The 24721-nt window shown below is 41.1% G+C and overlaps 1 protein-coding gene across 1 annotated transcript in view; it reads right to left on the reverse strand.

Moving 5' to 3' along the window:
- NCEH1 (neutral cholesterol ester hydrolase 1) overlaps positions 1-24467 on the reverse strand; it is a 58800-nt gene extending 34333 nt beyond the window's left edge. The window contains exon 1 of the mRNA XM_047100092.1: positions 24272-24467. Coding sequence (XP_046956048.1) covers positions 24272-24409 — 138 coding nt within the window. The 5' untranslated portion in view covers positions 24410-24467. The remainder of the gene's footprint in view (positions 1-24271) is intronic.
- Between the last annotated feature and the right edge of the window lie 254 nt (positions 24468-24721).

Here is a 24721-nt window from a genome sequence, read left to right on the forward strand (position 1 = left end):
CAGAAGAGTGCACCCAAGTCTAAAGTGCCTTCAGGGTGAGCCGGCCGCGCTCTGAAATGCCCAGTCCTTGCCCTCAAAGCTGCAGAAGCAGCGTAATCCGAAAGAGGTCAGTTAATAAGGAATTTCAGATTCTGGGAAAGAAGTCCAATGACCTCTCTAAGATCTTGTCAAAAATCCACGAGCTCACCAAGGAGGGATACGCGTGGACCTGACAAGGTGGGAGCCGGAGGAGAAAGAGGAAGAAGATAAGGTGGAGTCTAATGACGAGGGTCTATCTCTGAAATGTCAAATAATGACACTCTGAAGTGTCTCAAGATGCAGAGAAATAAGAGGGGACAGAAATGGAGAAGGAGAAAGAAAATGAAAGAAAAGAAACACTAAAATAGTTTAAAGTATTGTTGAACTTCAAAGTAACAATAATATGACAATGTGATATAAACAATAAATATGATAATAAAATAACAATGTGAACCTATTCATACATTCCTAAATCATGTTAAAGGTGAACAATCAGATCCTGGCCAGCCCCTTGGTTTCAAATTTGACTTTCATTTTGTTTGTGTGTTTTTTTTTAATTTTTTTTCTTTATGTTTTTATTTATTTTTGAGACAGAGAGAGACAGAACATGAGCAGGGAAGGGGCAGAGAGAGAGACACACACAGAATCGGAAACAGGCTCCAGGCTCTGAGCGGTCAGCACAGAGCCCGATGCGGGGCTCGAACTCACAGACTGTGAGATCATGACCTGAGTCGAAGTCGGATGCTCAACCGACTGAGCCACCCAGGCGCCCCTGTTTGTTTTTGTTTTTAAAGTTTATATGTTTATTTTGAGAGAGAGAGAGAGAGAGAGAGCGAGCATGAGAGGGGGAGGGAGAGAGAGAATTCCAAGCAGGCTCCACATTGTCAGCACAGAGCCAGACACAGGGCTCAATCTCACATAGCAGGAGATCATGACCTGTGCTGAAATCAAGAGTTGAACACTCAACTGACTGAGCTGCCCAGGCACCCCTTGATTTTCATTCTGAACACAATATATCCAAAAGTGTTAAAGAAGGAGTTAAACTTGAGATGATTTTTTTCATGATCTCTTCTAGGAGTATTGGAAATTAGGGTTTATAAAGGTTATCAAGTAGGTATGAAGTGAAGAATTTCATTTTGAAATGCTTTTCCTGTGCTATCACACTACACATGGAATACCCAAGCCCAAACTGAGTAGGTTCTAAGTGCTTAATTTTTCAGCTCCTTTAGCCCTGAAATTTCCTAGTGCAGAAAAAGCGTAACTCAAGAAAAACGCTCTTTTTTTGTAATCCAGAGATCGTCAACTTTACACTGCGGAAGAGAGAAGGCCTGTGTTGGCGATCAGGACACTACCGTTAATGAGGCCAGGAAAACCACCGATCCAAGAGTGTGCCCCCATCTCCAGCTCAGAAGTGGAAAAGGTTTGTTTGCATTAGTTGTGCCTTCGTTATTTTCCTATGTAAATATAAAATGGTGCATGATCACATTATGCTTGAGGATAGACTGGCAGATAGCAGTTAAGGATTTTCAGGAAAAACATATTTAATTCAAAGCCCCTAGCTTTGGGAAACCTGGGTGGCTCAGTCGGTTAAGTGTCCAACTCTTGGTTTCAGCTCAGGATCTCACAGTTTATGGGTTCAAGCCATCACGCTCTGCGCTGACAGCAAGGGGCCTGCTTGGAGTTCTCTCTTGCTCTCTCTCTGCCCCTCCCCCACTTGGTTTCTCTCTCTCTCTCTCTCTCTCTCTCTCTCAAAATAAATAAACATTAAAAAAATTTAAGGGCGCCTGGGTAGCTCAGTTGGTTAAGCATCCGACTTTGGCTCAGGTCATGATCTTGTGGTTTGTGAGTTTGAGCCCTGTGTCGGGCTCTGTGCTGACAGCTCAGAGCCTGGAGCCTGCTTTGGATTCTGTGTCTCGTTCTCTCTCTGTCCCTCCCCTGCTCACGCTCTGTCTCTCTCTGTCTCAAAAATAAATAAAACATTTTGTTGATTAAAAAATTAAACATTTTGTTGATTAAAAAAATCAACAGAAGTTTAAAAAAATAAAAAAAGACTCTTAGTTTCTTTTGTGGGTTTGAATTGTATGCAAACAGCAATTTGCAAAGAAACATAAGTATAGGGGTTATTTACCACTGTGGTGTTAACAAGACTTTGTATTATCAAACATTTTCCTTCTTTCATGCAGTGTATTGGATAAATAAGGTGCCTAACGTATTTTCTTTCTGGTAAAGCTGTGCTGAAAGTTACCATTTCATCATTCTTTCATAACTTAAAATGAATAGAATAATTAAATAAAAATGAATGAAAAAGTTAATATTTGTGCAGGCGACAGTTCTTTGTCTGAAGCTATGTATGCAACCACACAAATCATGAGGATGCATTTGTTCACTGCTTCATATCACTGCCTGGCACACAGTGCGTATACAACAAACACTTGTGGAATGAATGAGTGTCCAAAATCACACTTAGAAGTATGTATTTAATGCTTGAAATGCTTGAAAAAGTGCTCTCCATACGTTGGAAACTATTTACTGAGACATGCGTTACTGGGTCTCCTAAGATTACTAAAACTAGTTTTACCAAGAATATCAAATCTAGAAAATGTCAGAAGACTGCAAACAAAATTGGAAACGGAGCACCAAAGTGTGATTATTCAGGTACTCTATTAACCAGAACAAAACAAAACAAACAAACAAAAAACTATAAATCTGGGAAAGCCAATCAAATAAATCAACTTCTTAGGACAATTAATGATAACTCAATCTAGTTCGGATGTCTGGTGGGTTTCATTGGAAAGTTAAGCCATGTTAACATAAGAAGTCAACCAAATACTGTCTAGTCTATGTGCAATTCTGTAGAGAAATCCCAGTAGTTGGAACTCAGTTTCACAGAGGACCATTAAAGATCCATCCCCCAGGTGCTTGTAAAGCACCTCTCTTGACCTAATTCTCTCTAATCTGGGTCTCAGCTCTCATTTGTTCATACATCTTTCCTCACCAAATCCCCTTCTGAAGGACTCAATCCTTACTAACTTATACGGGATACAAATAAAAGTGCAATTTTAAAACCTAAAGGGCCTACCTATAAACTCTCTCTTTTTGGAAAACTGAGGAAATGGATGCCCAGAGAGATGGGGAGACAAACCCCCAACCATCCAGGTCAGTGGATTACCAGCTACAAGTTTTTTCACTACATCTCTATTGAAAAAAGTTCCAATTCACCTCAAAAAGTTTCTGAGACACTAACTTTTCTGTCTTCCCCTTCATAGGGAAATTGCATAAGTCTACTTACTTTTGTTCGTTTAATGCCACCCTCCCACTTTATTGTTCCATCTGCCTCCTGAGCAGAGATCAAGAGTATCCACGTTTCAACAGCATCTTCCTAAATCCTCATGATCTGCAATCTTTTCAGCTGTGTCCGTCGACCTGCTCCTGAGCTGTCTTTGATATCTCTGGCTTTCTAGGGTTTTGCTGCCTTTTTACTTAGAATATTAGAATGTTGGGCTAACATTAGCTTTCCCCAAGCTGAGTTTTGTAAAACAGCAAGCAGCTTGAGGAGATAATTTGCACAGAGAACAAAGAATGAAGGGTTTGGTGATGCTGTGATTAAATAACCTGGGAAATGCAGCATATTCACTCTTCTCTCAGAGATTCACAAGGCACAACACTTGTTAAGACCCTGACAAGTCTCGGAAGTGAGAGAATTTAATTCCGCTTACTCTTTAACCACCTCACATCTATTAACATCCCTTAAAACTGGTTTGGGACCACCTTACCTAGTCCAGTCCTATTTTATAAATCAAAACTTAAACTGAATTCGAATGATTTACAATCTCCTTCTATTTGGGGGCCAGAGCCAGGGCTCCAATCCAGATTCGAGTCCCAGGCAGGGACTACTTTCTAAGTATTATTTCTCCTCTACTGGCTCCAATTCTGTCTGGTCTTCAGCATAACTAGTACCCAACCATTTGCCCTGGGATAGACCATAAATGTCACGCAGTGTTCCTATGCTTGATCTTACTTCAGCTTGATCCTGCATCTAACCAGACCAGAGGACTGTGCTGGGTCCTCAGTTAACCGACTTCTACGTAACACTAAACACTGTAGAACTTAAGTCTTAAACTCATGTCTTCAGGGGCCAGAACAGCTAATGCAAATGAATAAAGTAGGTTGTACTCTGTCAGGGGAGTGGTAGGCTTGTGGCAAACTGAAGAAACGAGGCCCCAAACAAGGAAGAAGCTGTGCTGCCCCTAGGTGATTGTGGGATATGGAAAGTCTGGCCTAGTGTTGCCAGATGATCTGACGTTTCAAGGGAAGTAGGAAGCCCAGATTGTTGTGTGAAAGATCTTGAATTTTAGGTGTTGGCAATGAATCTAAAAATACTTAATATATAAAGTGGACCAAAGATAACATATCTACAGATCAGTCTGACTCTCAAGCTGCTGGACTAAAAGTCAGAACACGTTTTTTTCCACACAAATAAGATGCCTAATTGACAGTGTTCTACCCCCACATATCCAGATAGTGATAACTAAAACCGAGACATAAAATTAGAAATATTTGATTTTGGGATTTTGTTTCTTTTGCATTTTAAATTGCAATGATGCATAGAAGCAGTTTAGAGAACAATGATAATGGACCCGGGAATTATGGACAATCTGAGAGCAATGATAATGGATATGGCAATTATGGAGAATCTGAATGGGATTTATGGGCTCTCTAAGGACTGCAGAGGCTGATGCACTTGTTTCTTTTTAAAATTTCTTTTCCCTTCAAAGCAAAAAATAAATAAATAAAATTTATTTTCCCTTCAAAGCATAAAAAGATTTCCTTATCCTTGATTTGAGTATAGTCTCCTTGTCAGAAGTAATTAAGGTATCACTGCTTGGGGATTACAAAAGAAATAGGGGATAAAGATTCATTTTTCTGAGATAATAAACTGGGTTAAAGTTAGAAGACAAAAGGAAAATATGTTAAAGAGACCATAAAATAATATGATGTAGTGTAAGAATGAAAGAAAGTCCAAGTTGCCTAAGTACTGTCTCCTTCACTACCATCACCTCCAAGGATGCTGGGAGGTGGGCTATTTGTAACTGGGTGTTATAATGATAGGTGCCCGGTACTATGCTAAGGGTCACCGGTCCTTCTCCTTGAGGCTGACAGATGTGTTAAATGCTCAGAGGTACTCTGGATGTGCATTGCCCTACAACACAAGCAGGGGTGGAGGTTGGCAATCCTCACAAACTGAAAACCAAAGCAATTTCTAGAGCAAGTAAATGACTTCACCCTTGCAAAGAAGCAGGAAGTTCATATGTATGATCCAACGTGGCTACCACTAACGTATTTCTTTAAAACTGCTTCCAGAGACTTTCGCTCACTCCTTTATAGACTCTTAATAAACACAAGTCTTCTTTCCCTGAGGCTGAGTTAAAATACATTTATGTACTGTACTGAAAAAAAGATCCATGTGTAAAGTAGAGCTGCGCAGTTCAAACCTGTGTTGTTCAATGATCCACTGGACAACTGTCCGTGCTGGTAAGGGCACAGCACAACTGGCATTCTCTCACACTGCTATTAATCACGTACAGGAAAATAACTTGGAAATGGGAAATAAGGCCTGTAAAATATTTACACCCTTTGATATGGTAGTTCTAACTGGGGGCAATCACTCAAGGAAAAACCCTAAAAACAAAAAGATTATGTATTCAAATATGTTCACAGTAACATTATTTATAATAGCAAGTAACTAAATAGTCTAAATATCTGGCAACAGGGGAACAGTTAGGTTAAAACTGGCACCTGCTCTTTGATACATCCATTCTAAAGGGAAGGGAATATTATGCAGTGATAATGTGACAAACCCTTCTGGTAAATGATAAGTAAAATAAGCTGTGCATAAAACTGTATATACAGTGTGATAGCATCCAACAAAAGTAAGCCAACATATACACAAAAGGAGAGACTGAAAGGAAATATAACAAAAAGCGAGTGGTGGCTGTGTTAAGGTGAGACTGTAGTCAAGTTTTTCTGTTCTGCGTTTTCCATAGCATGATTCTACACCTCTTATGGTATATAAAAAATAATTCAGTCCTGTAATTTGTTCAAGGAATTATGCTTCTATGGGAAAAAATTTTTAAAGCAGCTGTAACAGCTAGGGATTATACAGCTTAAAGAACATTCTCCATCTCCTGATATTCACCTACTGTACAAACATACCTTTTATCTACTCCTATTACTACATACTACTTCCCTGGACACACTTTCGCATGTACAACCTATCTCGCCCATATACTATATATACCGTCCTCAAAGTTACAGAAAGCTAACCTGTAGGGTTCCATCTGCTATTGGAATTTCTCCCTCTTCCTCTCACAATCAAACTCCTGTTCATCCTTCAGTATCCATCTCAAATGCCGTCTCCTCTATGGCACCCTGCCCTACTCACTCCTCAGACACTCTTCCCTTTGAGCTCTCCAGTTCTTAGTTCAAGCTTCTACTTTTGATACCTGTGGAAATGGATAGTGATAATATAACATCTACCTCCTTCCCTTTTGTTCCCCTAGGACTGGTATACTGTCTGGTACACTAGTGCTCAATATAATTGTGAACAGATTAACATAGTGTAGATTATATTTCTCTTCATTGTTGCTTTTAAGTTCATGCTTTTTTTTTAAATTTTTTTTTTAACGTTTATTTATTTTTGAGACAGAGAGAGAGCGTGAACAGGGGAGGGGCAGAGAGAGAGGGAGACACAGAATCCAAAGCAGGCTCCAGTCTCTGAGCTGTCAGCACAGAGCCCGACGCGGGGCTCAAACTCACGGACCGTGAGATCATGACCTGAGCCAAAGTCGGACGCTTAACTGACTGAGCCACCCAGGCACCCCAAGTTCATGCTTTCTGAAAAGAGCAGGCACCTTACGTGCCCCCTATCATTTTTCTCCTTGGGCTCTTCATGGAGAGGAACAGGAATCTGGGAGAAAAGCAAGCACATTTTGGTGCTGATCCTACTGACGATGCCTTATTTGAGAAGTGGGGTATATGGGGAAAACTTCCTGTCAGGACATCTTTACCACACCTCTTTACAGTAAAAGCTATCATGGATTTGCTCAACAAATATGTGAGTGTTTACTTTGTGCCAGGTACTTTTATGAGTTGGGTGCATGGTGATGACACCCACAGACATGCTCCCTCCCCTCACAGAGCTTCCAGCTGGCCAGGAAGACACAATTACTTAGGAAGACAAATTACTTAGGAGTAATTAAACAGGGTGCTTGGGTGGCTCAGTTGGTTAAGCATCTGCCTTCAGCTCAGGTCATAATCTCATGGTCTGTGAGTTTGAGACTCATACCGAGCTGCATGCTGGCAGTAGAAGCTTGCTTAGGATTCTTGCTCTCTCCTCTCTCTCTGACCCTCTTCTGCTCATGCTTTCTCTCTCTCTCAAAATAAATAAACTTAAAAATTTTTAAAAAGGAAGTAATTAAACAGACAATTCCCATCCATTGACAGATGAATGGATGTGGTACATATACATACAATGGACTATTACTCAGCAATCAAAAAGAATGAAATCTTGGGGCACCTGGGTGGCTCAGTACGTTGAGTGTCTGACTTCAGCTCAGGTCATGATCTCATGGTTTGTGGGTTCAAGCTCCAGCATCAGCCTCCATGCTGACAGCTCAGAGCCTGGAGCCTGCTTCGGATTCTGTGTCTCATTCTTTCTCTGCCCCTCTCCCACTTGTGCTCTGTCTCTCAAAAATAAATACATGTAAAAAAATTTTTTAGGGGGCGCCTGGGTAGCTCAGTCGGTTAAGCGTCCAACTTCGGCTCAGGTCATGACCTCACGGTTCAGGAGTTCGAGCCCTGCATCAGGCTCTGTGCTGATAGCTTGGAGCCTGGAGCCTGCTTCGGATTCTGTGTCTCCTTCTCTCTCTGCCCCTCCCCAACTTGTGCTCTGTCTCTCTATGTCTCTCAAAAAAATAAATAAATGTAAAAAAAGAATGAAATAAAAAAAAAAAGAATGAAATCTTGCCATTTGCAACTATGTGGATGGGGGGCGCCTGGGTGGCGCAGTCGGTTAAGCAACTATGTGGATGGAACTGGAGGGTATTATGTTAAGTGAAATTAGTCAGTCAGAGAAAGACAAATATCATATGACTTCACTCATATGAGGACTTTAAGATACAAAACAGATGAACATAAGGGAAGGGAAGCAAAAATAATATAAAAACAGGGAGGGGGACAAAACAGAAGAGCCTCTTAAATATGGAGAACAGAGTTACTGGAGGGGTTGTGGGAGGGGGGCATGGGCTAAATGGGTAAGGGGCACTAAGGAATCTACTCCTGAAATCATTGTTGCACTATATGCTAATTTGGATGTAAATTTTTAAAAATAAATACATAAATAAATAAAAGACAATTCCCGATAGCATCTGTTCTGTGGAGGGAAAGAACAGGGTGGAGCAGGACAGGGAAATAGGGAAGGACAGCAACTAGACTGGGTGGTTCAAGCAAGAAGTCCCTAAGCGTAGACCCACCCCCTTTGATGTGCGTGCAAGCTTTTGTCTCAAGTAAGGCACCATAGCTGTCAACAACTGCAGTGTTTTAAACTTTAAACAAAGAATGACTTTTCTGAAGCAGTGCACTGGGGACACAACAAGGAAGACTGACTTAAAGAAGTTTTTGTTTAAGATGGAAAAACAAACTGCTAAATCCACATAACAGTAACAAACAATTTTTCAATCAAATTATATATTTGGTTGCCCAAATTTAAAAGCTATTCTACAGGTTTGTCACAGAGAATATTTTTAGTAAGTAGTTTGAAGCTTTTCTCACTAAGCCATACTTATTCTTGAAAACTCACACTTTTGTTATATGTTTTCATAATTCTATTAGCTGACCTGGAGTTAGCATAATTAAAACAGTGGAATATATCTTAACACAAGACTGGGCCTAGTTCTACATAAATTACATAAATATTAAATTAAATTAAGTAGTTCTACATAAATTATAGAAGTTACATAAATATCTCCATCAAACTTCTTATATATACCTTACAGAGACTCCATAGAAGGAATCCCCTGTAGGTGCCATGCTATCTCACCTCAGAACTGTGCACCTGCTCTTTCCCTGCAATGCCCTTACTTCCCCCTGTCTGGTGTTGTTCTTCATATGCTTGCTTTCAGACTCAAAAGTGGGTGGCAGGGGGAATGGCATAAAGACATTTAACCACTGACAACACCCAAATGAAAGTCCAACTTTTGAAGCAGTTAACATTCTAGGATTTGCCCCCAAATATGCTTTTATGGAGTAGAGAAATCTTGTTGTTTTTAGAGTAACTGAAAATCACACCACTCAGCTTCCTTCTGTAGACATGACCAATAACAATGTTTCTGTTTTCATCCAAAATGTCTTCATTTAATTTGCAGAATTATGCCAATTTGGATTTGCTAGGTGAGGAAATGGAACTATCAAGTTATTGGTTTGGATCAGTAAGAGCTTCTAAGGCAAGCTAGCTAGCAGTAAGAGCTGCTAACTAAGGCTCAAATACAGCATATGGTGTGTCCTATAAAATATTGGCCCACTGTTTTTGACAAAAGTATAGTGTGTGCATTTACATGGTATACTGTTAACCACAGAATTAATAGGCTTCAATCTACAAGGAGAAAGTTGAACATTCGTCTGATGTGAACCTCATTGTGAAGCAGATAGAGAAAGCTACTTTGTTCACTCATATGAGGACTTTAAGACACAGAACAGATGAACACAAGGGAAGGGAAGCAAAAATATAAAAACAGGGAGGGGGACAAAACATAAGAGACTCTTAAATATGGAGAACAAACAGAGGGTTACTGGAGGGGTTGTGGGAGGCAGGATGGGCTAAATGGGTAAGGGGCATTAAGGAATCTACTCGTGAAATCATTGTTGCACTATATGCTAACTAACTTGGGTGTAAATTAAAAATATATATAAAATAAAAATTTAAAAAAAAAAGAAAAAGCTACTTAGCCTATAAAAGTCCAAATTTTAAGATACGTTTCCACATAGATAAATTAACCAACATAAATTTAAAATTAGCTATTTGGGAAAATTAACCATTTTACTTTTTCCCCCCTCTTAAAGTATTTTTTAATACAGGGGTGCCTGGATGGCTCAGTCGGTTAAGCATCCAACTTTGGCTCAGGTCATGATCTGACAGTTCACAAGTTCAAGCTTTGCGTCGGGCTCTGTACTGACAGCTCAGAGCCTAGAGCCTGCTTAGGGTTCTGAGCCTCCCTCTCTCTCTCTGCCCCTCCCCTACTCACTCTCTGTCTCTCTCAAAAAAATAAACATTAAAAAATTAAAAATTTTTTTAAATACACATTTTAAAATGTACTAAATGGGGCACCTGCACACAGTCAGTTGGGTGTCTGACTTTGGCTCAGGTCATGATCATGCGGTTCGTGAGTTTGAGCCCTGTGTCAGGCTCTGTGCTGACAGCTCAGGGACTGGAGACTGCTTCTGACTCTGTCTCCCTCTCTCTCTGCCTCTCCCCTGATGGTGCTCAGTCTCTGTCTCTCAAAAATAAATAAGGATTAATTAAAAAAAAAAAAAAGAAAATTAGTTTAAAAATAAAAAAATAAAATATACTATATATAAATATGTATACATATACAAATACATAGTATATTTTATTACATTTAAATGTGTATATATAATATACAAATATATAATAAATATACAATAATATAATGTAATAAATATATATTATATATATAATATATAAATATATGTAAGTGTATATATAATATACTATATATGTATATATAATAAAATATACTATATAGGTATATGTGTATATATACACACATATAAATATACATATATATACATATATATGCATATATACATATATATGTACATTTACATATACATATGTATATATGTATGTATACATATACATATATGTATATATATACATATGTATGTATATAGAGAGAGATTTAGTACCTCAGTAATATCCATCAGTAACCTCCATCTGAGGTTTTAATCACAAGCTGTAAAATTTATTTTGGCTACTTCCTGTCAGAAATGATAGCTCAATACGATGAGCATCACCAATCAAAACATTAGTTTTGGCAGACATCCTTGAAATCATTCTAAAAATCAAGCCACAGGTTGAGACCCTGAAATGTAAACTCCACAGCTGCTTGGGAATAGATTTTGTGGCTGATACTTTGAAGAGTCCACCAGGATACAGGGTTGAGGAACTCCATTCCATCCTCACGTCCCTCCATCTCTTAGGGAAATTCAACACAGTTGACTACCCTTTCCTGGTACTGCTCTCTGCTGGTTTCTTTGACTCTACTTCCCCCCACCTCCCCCCCACCCTCCGTAATTCTTTGTTCCCTGACTGCTCTGTCCCCTTTGTTGGTACCACATCTTCTCAGATCTAAAACTACTCTCTTCTCATCCAACGTCATTTCCTAAGAGGATTCCATGTCTTCACAGGATTTCAATCACCTTTGACATGCCAAAAAATTTCTCAATATTCACATTTTCTTTTATATAATTACTTGCAACATATTTTTGGCATGTGATTGTAGCACTAGGAAGGCCAAGTGCTGTTTTTGTGTGAATTGCTATAAGTGCCCAATATATGGTTGTTAATGAATGATAGAAGCCATTGTGAATTTCTTCTGTTACGGTGGTCAGCTGAAGATACCTGCCTTTAATAACTTCAGAAGTCAAAGTCATCTTTTCCATAGGTATAGGCCAGATCTCTAGGCCCAACAGATGGCAATCATTTGAGCAAATCCAAAGCCCTCTGTTGAGAAAAATATCAGCCCTACTTGCAAGTACTTCACCATTTCACAGCATGGCAAGATGGCCCACCATTGGGACAGAATTCAAATAAAGGACTTTAATTTATACAACAAAATGTCATGTCACTAACTGTACCTTAGGTACCTGAAGTCTAAGGAACTCTTTCCAGGTGACATCATATTCTAAAATGAATTGATACCTTGACAAACTCCAGTGGAGATCTTTGATATAAGACAGTGGAGGCCTAAGAGACATTCAATTTCTTTGGCTTTTAGAGCACTAACTGTAAAGCCAGAGTCCCTGAATTAGAGGTTTGGCTCTGGGTGTGTGACTTGGGCAAGATATTTAACCCCTCTGTGCCTCAGTTGCTTCATTTACAGTATAGGAATAATAGTACTTATCTTACAGGATTGTTTTAAAGACTGAGTTATTATGTATGTAAAATGTAGGAGTTAGCTATGATGATGAGGATTCATAGATCTACTCAGGTAGAACACCAGCAAACTAAGGCCATGGACTCCAATACTTTAACCATAAGAAGTTTTTAGTTCTAGCTTTATACCAAGCACTGTGCCAAGAATTTTATATATGTAGTCACATCTAGTCCATATCAAGCTTTGAGGGAAGCACTATCATTATCCCACTTTTATAGATAAGAAAACTGAGTTCAAGTAACTTGCCCAACTAGTTTCAAAACTAGTTAGTGCTAATGCCAGGATTTAAATCCAATAGCCAAAGCCAACAGAAGTTCAAGTTAAAAAGAGCTATACCTGTATAGAGCCAGTCTGCTAGTAAGAACAGCAACAGATTGACAAGAATAACGGTAAAAACAAAAGAATACAAAACAGCATGTTACTGCTGGAGTATACTGTAGACAACTGTAGACAACTGTCAAAATCAGATCTGAACTATATAGATTTCTTATGTCAGATACTGTTGCAAGTCCTTTACATATTAACTTATGTGTGATAATGACGACAAACAATAAAACTTTATACATATAACCTCAGGCAATCTTCATAACATCATTATGGGTTAAGTATCATGACCATTTACATGATCAAGAAACAAACTCCTAGGTTAAATATGTTAAATAGGTCACACAGCCAGTAGAGCTCAGAGTCTGGATTTGAACACAGATCTCCCTGATTCTCAAATCACTTAAGCACTTAAGCACTATGAAAAATTTCCCCCAAATTTGGTAAACACACCATCAGTATCATGAAGTTTTTTGTAAAGAAGGAAGGATCTATAGTTAAGTTTGGGACTCACTATATATTTTCTCATTAAGATTCAAAACACATGTTAGTATGGCAGGGATTCTGAAATGTCTTACAATTAAAAAAGAAATCCAAGTTAACTCTATTTAACTCATCATTCCCCAGTTTATTTAACCATGGAACTTCAGGTTAAATCCTCCAGGACTAAATTTTATTCATTCATTCATTCTTTCTTTATCTATGATGTTATTCTTAAGCAAACTCTATACCCAACATTGGGCTTGAACTCACAACCTTGAGGTCAAGAGTCACACGCTCCTCTGACTGAGCCAGCCAGGCATCCCCAGGACTAAAATTGTAAATGCATAATACATAAAATCCTCCAGGACTAAAATTTGTAAATACATGATACATCCCTGTGTGATGCTTTCGTAATGCGGATCATACAACTAATACAAAACATTTCAGAGTGCAGGGGATTGAAGGGGAGAAGACTGAACAATCATAATAAGAAGCTGTGGAATATAGTTGAAAGGGCTATGGAGCCTCCTCAGACCTGTTCACAGCCAGCCTCCCCCATCAGTTATTTAACTTTGCTATTGGTTGTATTTATAACTCAGTAAATAGATCCATTATTTTTTTTAATATTTGTTTGTTTGTTTGTTTGTTTGTTAGAGGGGAGGAGGGACTGAGAGAAAGGGAGAGAGAGAATCCCAAGCAAGCTCAGCACTCTCGGCACAGAGCCTGACATGGGGCTCAAACCCATGAACTATGAGATCATGACTTGAGCCAAAATTAAGAGTTGGACGCTCAACCGACTGAGCCATCCAGGTGCCCCAAACAGATCCATTATTATACATATATCTGACAGTAATCTTTTCTATTAAAAGCAGATCATTTTCCACAAGCAGAATTGATTTGCCTTGCTAAGAAAGTCAAGGAAGCAGGGATTATTGCTACCGTGGACTTGCTCCTCACTAACAGGGAAGAACAATGCCATGAAATGAAAGGAACTGTAATGCTGGGACAGAGTGAGCCATTAGAACTGAGGCATAAACTAGGAATAAACTCAGTGAGGCATTAGAACTGAGGCATAGGGGCGCCTGGGTGGCGCAGTCGGTTAAGCGTCCGACTTCAGCCAGGTCACGATCTCGCGGTCCGTGAGTTCGAGCCCCGCGTCGGGCTCTGGGCTGATGGCTCAGAGCCTGGAGCCTGTTTCCGATTCTGTGTCTCCCTCTCTCTCTGCCCCTCCCCCGTTCATGCTCTGTCTCTCTCTGTCCCCAAAATAAATAAACGTTGAAAAAAAAAAAAAAAAAAAAAAAAAAGAACTGAGGCATAAACTAGGAATAATGAGATAAACATCCTGCATTTTAGAAAAGCAGACTTCAGAACAAAGCAAAGGTAATTTGAGTCCCAGGGCAGGGATGATATTATGGGACAGGCAGTGCAGAAGACGGTCAGTGAAATCAATTTTTCATGAAATATTTATCAATTATCCATTCAAGAGGAAAACGGAAAGGTAGAACGATATCAAATGAATGTGGGAATCCACCAGCAATCTTTTAGGGAGACGGCCTAAAGTGTTGTTAGAAACAAGCAGATAAATTCATTACAAATTCAAAAACAAGCATAAATCTGCAAAAATAGCATGAGGAAGTTAGAAACCCAGAAAACAGTGGGGCTTGCAAAAGAGAAAAAAAAATGTTGCAAAGGGCAACAAAAAACTGTTCTGGGGTAAGTTCAGGGTCACAGGCACATAAAAGCATTAAGTCTGCCCTTTCAGACAAATGATGTCACAGAAGACTGAAAGAAAGCAGAACCAAGAATTCCTGTTTTTCTATAATGAATGATCTTCCAACCACAAACAAACGCTAAAACAGATAGGAAGGAAATTGTGTCTATGATAGCTGAGAAAGCCTAGAATATGGGGGGGAGCTTGTACATAAAGAGACAGCAACCTAAGGAAAGAAACATACAGGGGCCACACACACACACACAAATGCTAGCAGAGTGTAAAGGAATCTTAATCACAAGAGAGATTAAGGCAGACTGGGGAAAAAGGTAAAGTTTCTAAAAGAGACAATTTCTGAGTAGGTGTTGAAAGATGAGTGGAATGTTAGCCAAAGTCTGCATGTGGGAGGGCATGAGAGGCAGAAGTAACAGGAAGAAAGTTGTCAGATACAAACATGCAGACTGTCATGGGAACAGGGAGACTGGATTCAGCAGTGTGGGACAGGCTGTGGCAGGCTCTATGTGCCCATTAAGGAATGTAGTACTTTTATTCTGTGACTATTGCAGGGGACAGGAGGCCAGGGGTGAGGCAAGGGATGGGGGGGGGGGGTGGGTGGTGGTGGTGAGATCCACTGGAGGGTTAACAGTCAGATTTGAGCAGAACAGGGAGTCCAGAAATCATTCTACAACTTTGACTTGATTATGCTGAATGTTGACAAGCCAAATAAATGTAGACGGAGCATCTGTCCAGATTTGTCTGGGAATAATTCTGGTTTAAAACCGTTGTCCAAGCATGATTATTAATAGCAGCCTCTAGCACTCTCAAAAATGTCCTGGTTTTGACAATAAGTTATAGGATTACCTAGATATATGTAACTTGGGGACTGTTTAATAGCAATAATAGTAAACTTGTATTTAAATAGCTACAAACTGTAGAGGAGAGTTTGCCAACAGGTGTGACACAAATGGATTACAGGTGGACCATGGGCCATGCAACATTGATATTTAAGTGTTTCATAGAAGTAAAAATGCAAAACCATTTTTTCATAGCCATTCAAAATTTATCAGAGTTCATATTCTGCTTGAGAATCATTTTTTAATTTCTTATATAAACCTTTTGAGTTCTAGCATTCAAGCCCATACAGACCGATTTCCTCCTTATTCCCCCCAGTTTCCTCTGGAATACTTCTACAAACATAATCAAGTCTAGGGCATGAGAACAAGATTGGGAGACACTACTGTAGATTAATTTAACTGTGGGGGTTCAAAAAAAGGTCAGGATACAGTCAACTAGCATCAAGTTATCACGAGCATTCCCACAGGTAGGCGTTGGTCACAGAGACAGAACCAGAGGCAAAAAGGAGAAATCCATCACAGAGGACTTTGTTTTCAGGTCAGCCTGGCTCAACTGTGAGAGTGTCAAAATAGGAGCCCAGGACATGTGACTCTAGTCTCTGCTGAACTAATCATGTGCTCTTGGGGATGTCACTGACCCTTTCTGAGCTTCAGTTTCCTCACTTGATAAGTGGAAGTAATTCATGCCAGCCAGTTATTTATTATAAAAATCAAATGAGGGGTGAGACACCTGTGCTGGTTCAGTGGGTAGAACATGTGACTCTTTTTTTTTTTTAACTTTTATTTATTTTTGAGACAGAGAGAGACAGAGCATGAACGGGGGAGGGGCAGAGAGAGAGGGAGACACAGAATCGGAAGCAGGCTCCAGGCTCTGAGCCATCAGCCCAGAGCCCGACGCGGGGCTCGAACTCACGGACCGCGAGATCGTGCCCTGAGCCGAAGTCGGACGCTTAACCGACTGAGCCACCCAGGCGCCCCTGGAACATATGATTCTTGATCTTGGGGCTGTGAGTTCAAACCCCATACTGGGAATAGACCCTACTTTAGAAAAAAAACAAAACAAAACTTAAAATATAGATTTTGAGGGCAAAAATGAGATAGGTGGAACCTTTATAAAATCTAGACTGCTGGGGCACCTGGGTGGCTTGGCCAGTTAAGCATCCGACTTCAGCTCAGGTCATGATCTTGCGGATCGTGGGTTCAAGCCCTGTGTCGGGTTCTGTGCTGACAGCTCAGAGCCTGGAGCCTGCCTCAGATTCTCTGTCTCCATCTCTCTCTGCCCACCCGCACCCCATTCTCTCGCTCTCAAAAATAAATCAACATTAAAAAAATTTAAAAATAAAAAAATCTAGACTGCTATATAAATGTAAAATAATGAAAAATTGTTTGTCAGGATCTCATTTCTCTTAGGGCTGGCTTCCTCTTCCTATGTTGTCACTGGTGTCCCCTTCGGGTGTCCCCGGAAGGATCACACAATCTTACTCTCACCCTATGCACATCCTTTCCCACTAGTTCCACTACCACCCATTCACCAACCGCTCCCAAATGTGTATCTCCAGCCCAGCTCTCTCTCCCTTCTGGGCTCTGGTCTTGTTGCTGTAAGCTATTCGTGAAAAGCTGTCCTTGGACTAGTCCCATGGACACCTCAAAACAAGGTCCAACATCTATTATCTTCACTTTCAGATCTGCTCCTTCCCCTAAATCAGGATCATCACCACCATTCACCCAAGTTCTCTAGAGTCTGTGCCAGGAGCTACCTTTGGCTCCTTTCTCTCTTTGCCCCGTACAATCCCTTCATCAGCAAATCTGGTTCAGCTGCACTGCCAGCCAGCCTGGCTTTATTAGTTCATGCTCCCACCTCTCACCTGGATTGCCTTCTAAGTGAACTGTCTCCTTCGCCTGCTTTCTTAAACTCCAGTGTCTCTACACTGAGAAAAGACTGTTCTAGAACACGGGCTTGATTATGGGGTTTCCCTGTGAAAAACCTTTCAGTGGCTCCTTGCTTGGCCCACAGAGCCCTTCATTATCTGGCCTGTGCTTCCTTCCAGCCTTACCACTCTGAGGTCTAAGCAACTTTTAGTTCCTTGGCTCTATCATCCTCTTCCACCGGAATGTCCCTTCTGACTGGAATGCCCCTTCTTTCTCCCTCCTGTTCTCCTACCCCACCTCCTTCACTAAGGTCCTGTAGAAAGGCAAGCTCGTACAATGGTTAAACTCTGGAGTTCAGAGTGAGACAGGCAGGAGTTGAATAGTGATTCTACCTCTTATAAATTGTGTCAGCTTGAGCAATTTACTTTTCTTTGCATTTCAGTTTCCTCCTTTGTAAGATAAGGAAAATAAGAACACCCACCTCAAAGAATCCTAGCATGGACTAAATGAATTGCATGCCAAGCACATAGCACAGTATCTGGCACAGGGTGAATGCTCACTATATGCTTAATAGAGGTTACTGTATATTTTTACTGTAAACACTTAACCTTGATGACTCAGATTAGATGCCCGTGTGAAAGGATAACAATCCTCAATGCCCGATGACCGGGTGCATATTACAGGTCCTTTCTAAGGCTCTTGCAGCAACCTATAAAGCCTCTGTCAGAACTCTGTCATTCAAGTGCTACTCTGTAACTGTCCATAGGCTTATCTCCCCTTCACCCCACTGGAAACTCCTCAAGATCAGGCATGTGTCTTTCATTTTTGTTTTGCCAGTTGGTGTTTGGTCGATTTTTCTTATATGAGTGATGACTTCCAAATGGTAGTATTTTAAGTTTATTTTGGAATACTGAAAGGTAGATTGTGAAAATTTCATAATATGACACAAATTAGTTAGAATATAGCTGGGTTTGCCACTTGGAAATTCAATTACATTTCTTAATTCTTTATAAACATAAAATGGAGAAAATAAGTAATACACATTTCCCACATCAGTTCATTTGGCAATAATATATACTCATTATTTTAAAAGATGTAATTGTGTATTAACAGACTGGTTAAGGGGAGCCTGGGTGGCTCAGTCAGTTGAGTGTCTGACTTTGGTTCATGTTGTAATCCCAAGGTTCAGGAGTTTGAGCCCCAGATCAGGCTCCCTGCTGTTAGCGCGTGGAACCCGAACCCTCTTCGATCCTCTGTCCCCCTCTCTCTGCACCTCCCCTGCTCACGCACTCTCTCTCTCTCTCAAAAACAAACATTAAAAAAAAAAAACAAAAAACAACATACTGGTTAAGAACGGTTACTGTACTTCCACACCTCACAAAAATGTCTTTAGATCAAGCTCAAGCCACATGTTAGAAACAGAAGGTCCCACTAAAATACAATAACATTCCTGTGCTCAGGGCTATATTTGTAGGATTCTCAAATAACAAGGAAAACTGTAAATTAGGCATTATCTAACAAACCTGGTAGCTGAGTCAATCTGACCTTAATGTTTGATTGGATCCATCAGAAGGTGTCGCCTGTGTAGCCCAACTCAGATTGCTCACCTGTCAGGATTAATACCGATTAAATATTGCCCCTAAAGCTATTTAGAGCCTTTCTGCTGCCATGTGTTTACAAAAATTCCATCAAGTCAACTAAAAACTATTGAGCTTGGTGAAATCTCTAATTTACATGAATAAATATGTATCACAACAAGTCTAGAAAATGGCAGACAAAACTTAAATATTTACAGTGTTCTCACATTAAATTTACCAGCCATTAGTAAAAGTCCCAGTTCATGAATGGTTATGAAAAAGGTTAACAAGTTGGAGTTCTTCACGGCATGACAGTGCAGCTGTCATTTAAACCACCCTCACACAGCCTGAAGGCACATGCATCATGCACAGAACATCCAGGAGGAGACATGTTGCATTTTGATGTTTGGGGGCATTTTACAAGATGAAAAACCTTGCTCAACTTGTTCGAAAGCACTGACATCCATAAGAAATAGGGGGAACATTCAGCAAATATGCCAATTTCAACAATCTTTTACATTATGTCATCAAAAAGATACACAGTAGAACTAGTAAGCTGGGAGATGATCAAGGTAAGCCAAGCCACGCCCCTGCTCTGAACTCCCTTAAGATTCCTTATTGCCTTTGGCCCCTCCTCTAAACAGCGTATAACCCCTCCCTCCTATGAGCTTCTGGAACTGTGCCTCTTCAGTAATGCCTATCAGCTCTTACCTTTTTAATACCTGTATAGTAACATGTCTTCTCCATTCCACCAGGCTGTAGGTTCTTTTGGGTCATTTTGGCATCTCCCTAACACCTCACATAGTGGTCTTTTGATCTGTGTCACATCTGATTGAGCATGAAGCATGGCACTGTGACAGCTCTGTCAGGGGATCCAGGACGCTTCTTGTCAAGAAATCTGATGTTCTTATAGAACAATTACTAAAATATTAATCACATTGGCATTGTGTACACATCAATTCCACTTTAGAAGTAGGAAATCTACAAAATTTTTTTTAAATCGTTTATTACTACATGTTCATTGTAGAAAAGCTAGAATATACAGATATGAAAATTGAAGCTATAACCTTATGGCCTAGAAAAAAATTACATTTTAAATTAGATCCTTCTACTTTTTCTCTAAGTATAGATAGACAAATAGATATACATAACTATAGGTTTTGGGATATAAATATTTTAAGCAGGATAATGGCATGCGTATATGCTGTTTTGTTGCGTTTTCCCACTTAACATACAGTACAAATCTTCTGTAAGTCATTAAACATTATTTTATAACCTAAAGGTTTTGAATGTATAGTATTCCAAATTATGTGTACCATAATTATGTAATCTCTAATATTACTTGCTTTCATTCTTTTAAATAATGCTGCAAAAAAAAAGGAAGAAAGAAACCTAGGTTGCTGAATGTTCCCCCATATTTCTCATAAAACAGCAGTACTTTTTGACTAGTTGAGCAAGGTTCTTGACTCTGTAAAATGTTCCCATCTCCACAGCTATAGCCTTGCCTATATCACTGAGTACTTAAATTCATACTGGGGCACCCACCGGGTGGCTCAGTTGGTTGAACATCCAACTCTTGACCTCGGCTCAGGTCATAATCTCCCAGTTCATGAGATTGAGCCCCAAGTCCAGCTGCGCTGACAGCATGGAGGCTGCTTGGGATTTGGTCTCTCTCCCTCTCTCTCTGTCAATCCCCCATGTACTCCTGTGTGCGCAGACTTCCCCTCTCTTTAAATAAAGAAATAAAATATAAAAAATAAATTCATACTGAGGGATTGTTGGGTCAAAGAATAAACATGCTTCTACTGCTTTCAATGAATATTGCCAAACTCAGCAGTGTGAACTTCTCAGGATCTTCACCTGTGTTGGGATTACTATTTTAAAAAAATCTTTCCTTGCACAGCATTCTGAGATCAGCCTCCAGAACCTGCCCAACTCCCTACTTTTGTCCCTCTAGTCTCTGGCTGACCAATCTTCATCTACACCTCTCTCTCCTCTGCCTTTCCCAGACCTTTTTTGTGTGCTGTTCTGCTCACATCTTATGAAGGCTTTGCTATAACCCTGAAATTTGCCTAGCTAGTATTTTATCCCCTCTAGATTCTTACAGCCAAAGTGTCAACCAACTAATCTGATAAGCTAATCCATGCTAATGTAAAAGGGCCCATCCCCAGCAACATGTGTTCAGTTTAAGGAATACATATTGCCTACATCTGTAATGCATTTTATTTACCTTAAAGAGCATCGTTCTCAAATTTTACTGCATATTGAAATCACCTGGGGAGCTTTTAAAACTGATGCCTGGAATTTACCTCCGAGGAAATGTGGTATAGGCATAGGATAGGACTTAAGCATTAGGATTTTTAAAAACAAATTTTAATGTTTATTTATTCTTGAGAGAGAGAGAGAGAGAGCACATGAGTGAGCAGGCAAGTGGTGGGGCGGGGGGAGGGTCAGAGAGAGAGGGAGACAGAATCTGAAGCAGGCTTCAAGCTGTCAGCCCAAAGCTCAACGCGGGGCGTGGGGCTCAAACTCACAAACCAGGAGATCATGACCTGAGCCGAAGTCGGAAGCTTAACCGACTGAGCCACCCAGGTGCCCCCAAGCATCAGGATTTTTAAAGCTCCCTAGGTGATGCTAATGCAGCATCTGTGTTTGAGAGGACTTTAGAGAAAGATCTCCAGTACCTTCTTCTTAGGTAATATTGGAGGACCCCCCCAGGAAAAAAAGCACAATGAACATAATCTCAATAATCTGACTCACCTGCACAGGGTAAAGGAGGGAAGAATTGGCATGAAAGGGTGCAGTGTTTGCCAATGACACAGAATAAAAGCAGCATTCGTATTTCTTGATGCTGGGCGCGAGCCTACGGTGTTAAGAAGTAGGCCAAGAGGCCAAGCTTCACTTCTGAAGTAGCTTCAGTTGCTTTTGTAATTGAGCAAGTCAGCTCTAACTAAAATTGTCTGGGTAAAAAACTTCATGCCATGCAATCTAGTGGTAGCTCTCCACATTTCAATGAGATAAGTCATGTCCAGTTTACATTTGTTTTACCATTTGAACAAAGTTGGGCAATCCAACAGATCTTCATAATCCATAGTGGACCTTTGGAACAACTCTTAGAAGAATAACTACAAGGTCCAGGCATTTAAATGCATTACTAAACCTCACAGCAACCTTGTAAGGTAGATATTAACCCCATTTTACAGGGAAAACTGAGGACTAGTAAGGTTAGTAATTGCCTGGCCTCGCTGCCAGCAAGTAGCCTGGCTGGAACGGGACTCAGGGAGGCAGGACTCTACCTGTCCTGCTCTTACTCACAATGTGTTAAGTCACATTGCCTTGTCCTCAGGATGATGTGGAGTGACATTGGTAAAATGCTTTATTGGGTAGAATGTGCTTCTGTGTGGTCTGAATGATCTTTCTAATATTTCACAATTTAGAAGAAAAGTGAAGAGAGCCACTTCTGTGCAAACTGACTCCCAAGCCACAGTGTCAGGTGAGGATACTTGGTTACCTCATTTATCTTGTGACCTGGCTTTACACTCATTATCACTCCCAAATACCAGCTGAGGGCACATTCTAGCTAGAGGACCATAGGGCCCAAAGGCCTTGCCCTTGATGGGTTGACAGACCATAGTTAAGGAAGAAAGGCTTTTCTCCAAACCTGGCTTTTCCCAAATTACATATGATGAGGAAGACTTCTTTGGTGACCTGAAAACCATCTATCTCTGCAGGCAATATAGCCATTTTTCATGTTTTTCTTATTCTTACTAGTCATTATTCTTATTGTTGAAGGCCATTATAACCCATCCAGGGTAAATGCCATTGTACCCCAAAACCTTAAAAGGATATCACTCCCAAATTACAGAATTTCTGAAGGAAGAGAGGGGCCGTAGGGCTTGCTACAAGAAGATTGCCTTTCTTGAAACAAACGCTAGAGAAGGGGATGGTCACTCTTTCACCATGTCAGTAAGCAGGAGGGAAGGAGGGGGTCTGTAACTTCATAGACCATCCCTAAGGGACAACAGGGGACTTTGGGATTGAAAACATGGCTGGATTTAAGAAAAACAAATCCCTAGTAGGAAGGTGCTACCATACCCTACTTAAGGGGCTTTTTGATAGGACAAAGCCTCAGAGACTCCGTGATCCTACACACAGAACAGACAGGGGAAAAGGAACATCAGCCCTCTAGGAAAAATCACGATTTTTTTTTCTCTTTGTTTAGTCACTCCTGGAAAAAAAGGAGCTTATAAAAATAACCTACGATTGAGGAGGGTTAGAATAATAAGGCCCAGCTTTGCAGATTGGAGTTCAGATTTCAGATTCTCTGCCACTAAAACGAATGCCTCTTACTATAGAATAAACTCCAGTTCTATTTTACTGTCTATGGGGAAGAGATGCATCCCCATGATACAAGAGACAGAAATGTCACCCACCAGGGTAAAAGCAGGAGTATCCTGGCTCGGGTAAAGATTGTCTCCTTGACAGCCGAGGACATAAAATAAATGCCGCAGGGCAGGCAGAAAAGTGCATCATGCTGCCGCCCCCCTCCACCGCCTCTCCTCTAACCAGGCTGCCAGCCCTCCTGGCCTCCTCCGTGGGCTGAGCTGATAAGCCCCACGCATGAAACGGGAGATCCCTGCGGTTACTCAGGTGCTTAGACGAGCCCTGCCTGCAGCCCCCGGGAACGGAGAGCTCCACGGTCTGAGGATGTTGGGAGGCCGCCCGTGCCGGCTTCTGCTTTTAAGGTGGCTGCATTACCAGGAATCAGAGACTGCCCCCCCCCCCGCCCCCCGCCAGCCTTCCTAAAACATTTAGCTCACTCTCTCCTGGCCCCTACGGAAGAATGAAAATGGGGGGAAGGGTGGCTTCTAAAATGCTGTAAGGTGGTTTTTTTGACGTTGCAAACCAAGAAGGAAGGGGGGCGCTTAGGACAGACGAAGGGTTAAACAGTTGTCAAATTCGATTCAAGAACTTCACCTTCTCGATCACCAACGCAGAAGAGAAGACACAGATCTAGCCTGCTGCTAGCAAGGAGGCGAATGCGACACCCTGAAAAAAAGCCCGACTGAACCACCTTAAAAATCGATCGCCTAAATGCGTTAGAAAAATATGCGTTCTCGTGGGACGCGGTCCGGAAATCTTGCTTCCCCCTCCAAATACTGCTTAAGAGGGAGAGAGAATCAGCGCTGGGCTGCATCTCACCACTTGCTGTGCGCTCCGGAAAGTCGCGTCCAGCAGCATCAGCTTCCAGGGATCGGACACGGAGCTGGGCAGGGGGATGTAGATGTAATAGGCGGCCAGCGCCACCAGGGCGGTGAGCAGGACACAGGACGACCTCATCCTCCCCCGGCTCGGCTTGCCAGCGGATGGACGAGGGAGGAAAGGTATACGCCACCCGGAGACCTCCAGCAAGTTTCTGCAAGGGTCAGCCGCTCATTCACCGTTTCTTATACGCCCAGCAGCCAATCAGAGGCGGCGTAGGGAGGAAGTCGGAGCGCTGACGTGCCCTGTCTTCGGTGTCCTTGCAAAGTGTTGCAGACGCTTCAGGTTTGAGAAAGCTCGGGGGCTGAGCTGGGCGAAGCACAGCGGACTCTGGAGGACACAGGTCTGTATTGCACGCCTGTGACTAAGGCCTCCCTCCAGAAGGATCCC

Source organism: Lynx rufus, unplaced genomic scaffold (genome assembly GCF_022079265.1).
Source record: "Lynx rufus isolate CCGP_SWC_20201006 ecotype Redwood Valley unplaced genomic scaffold, mLynRuf1.p SCAF_5, whole genome shotgun sequence".
Lineage (NCBI taxonomy): Eukaryota > Metazoa > Chordata > Mammalia > Carnivora > Felidae > Lynx > Lynx rufus.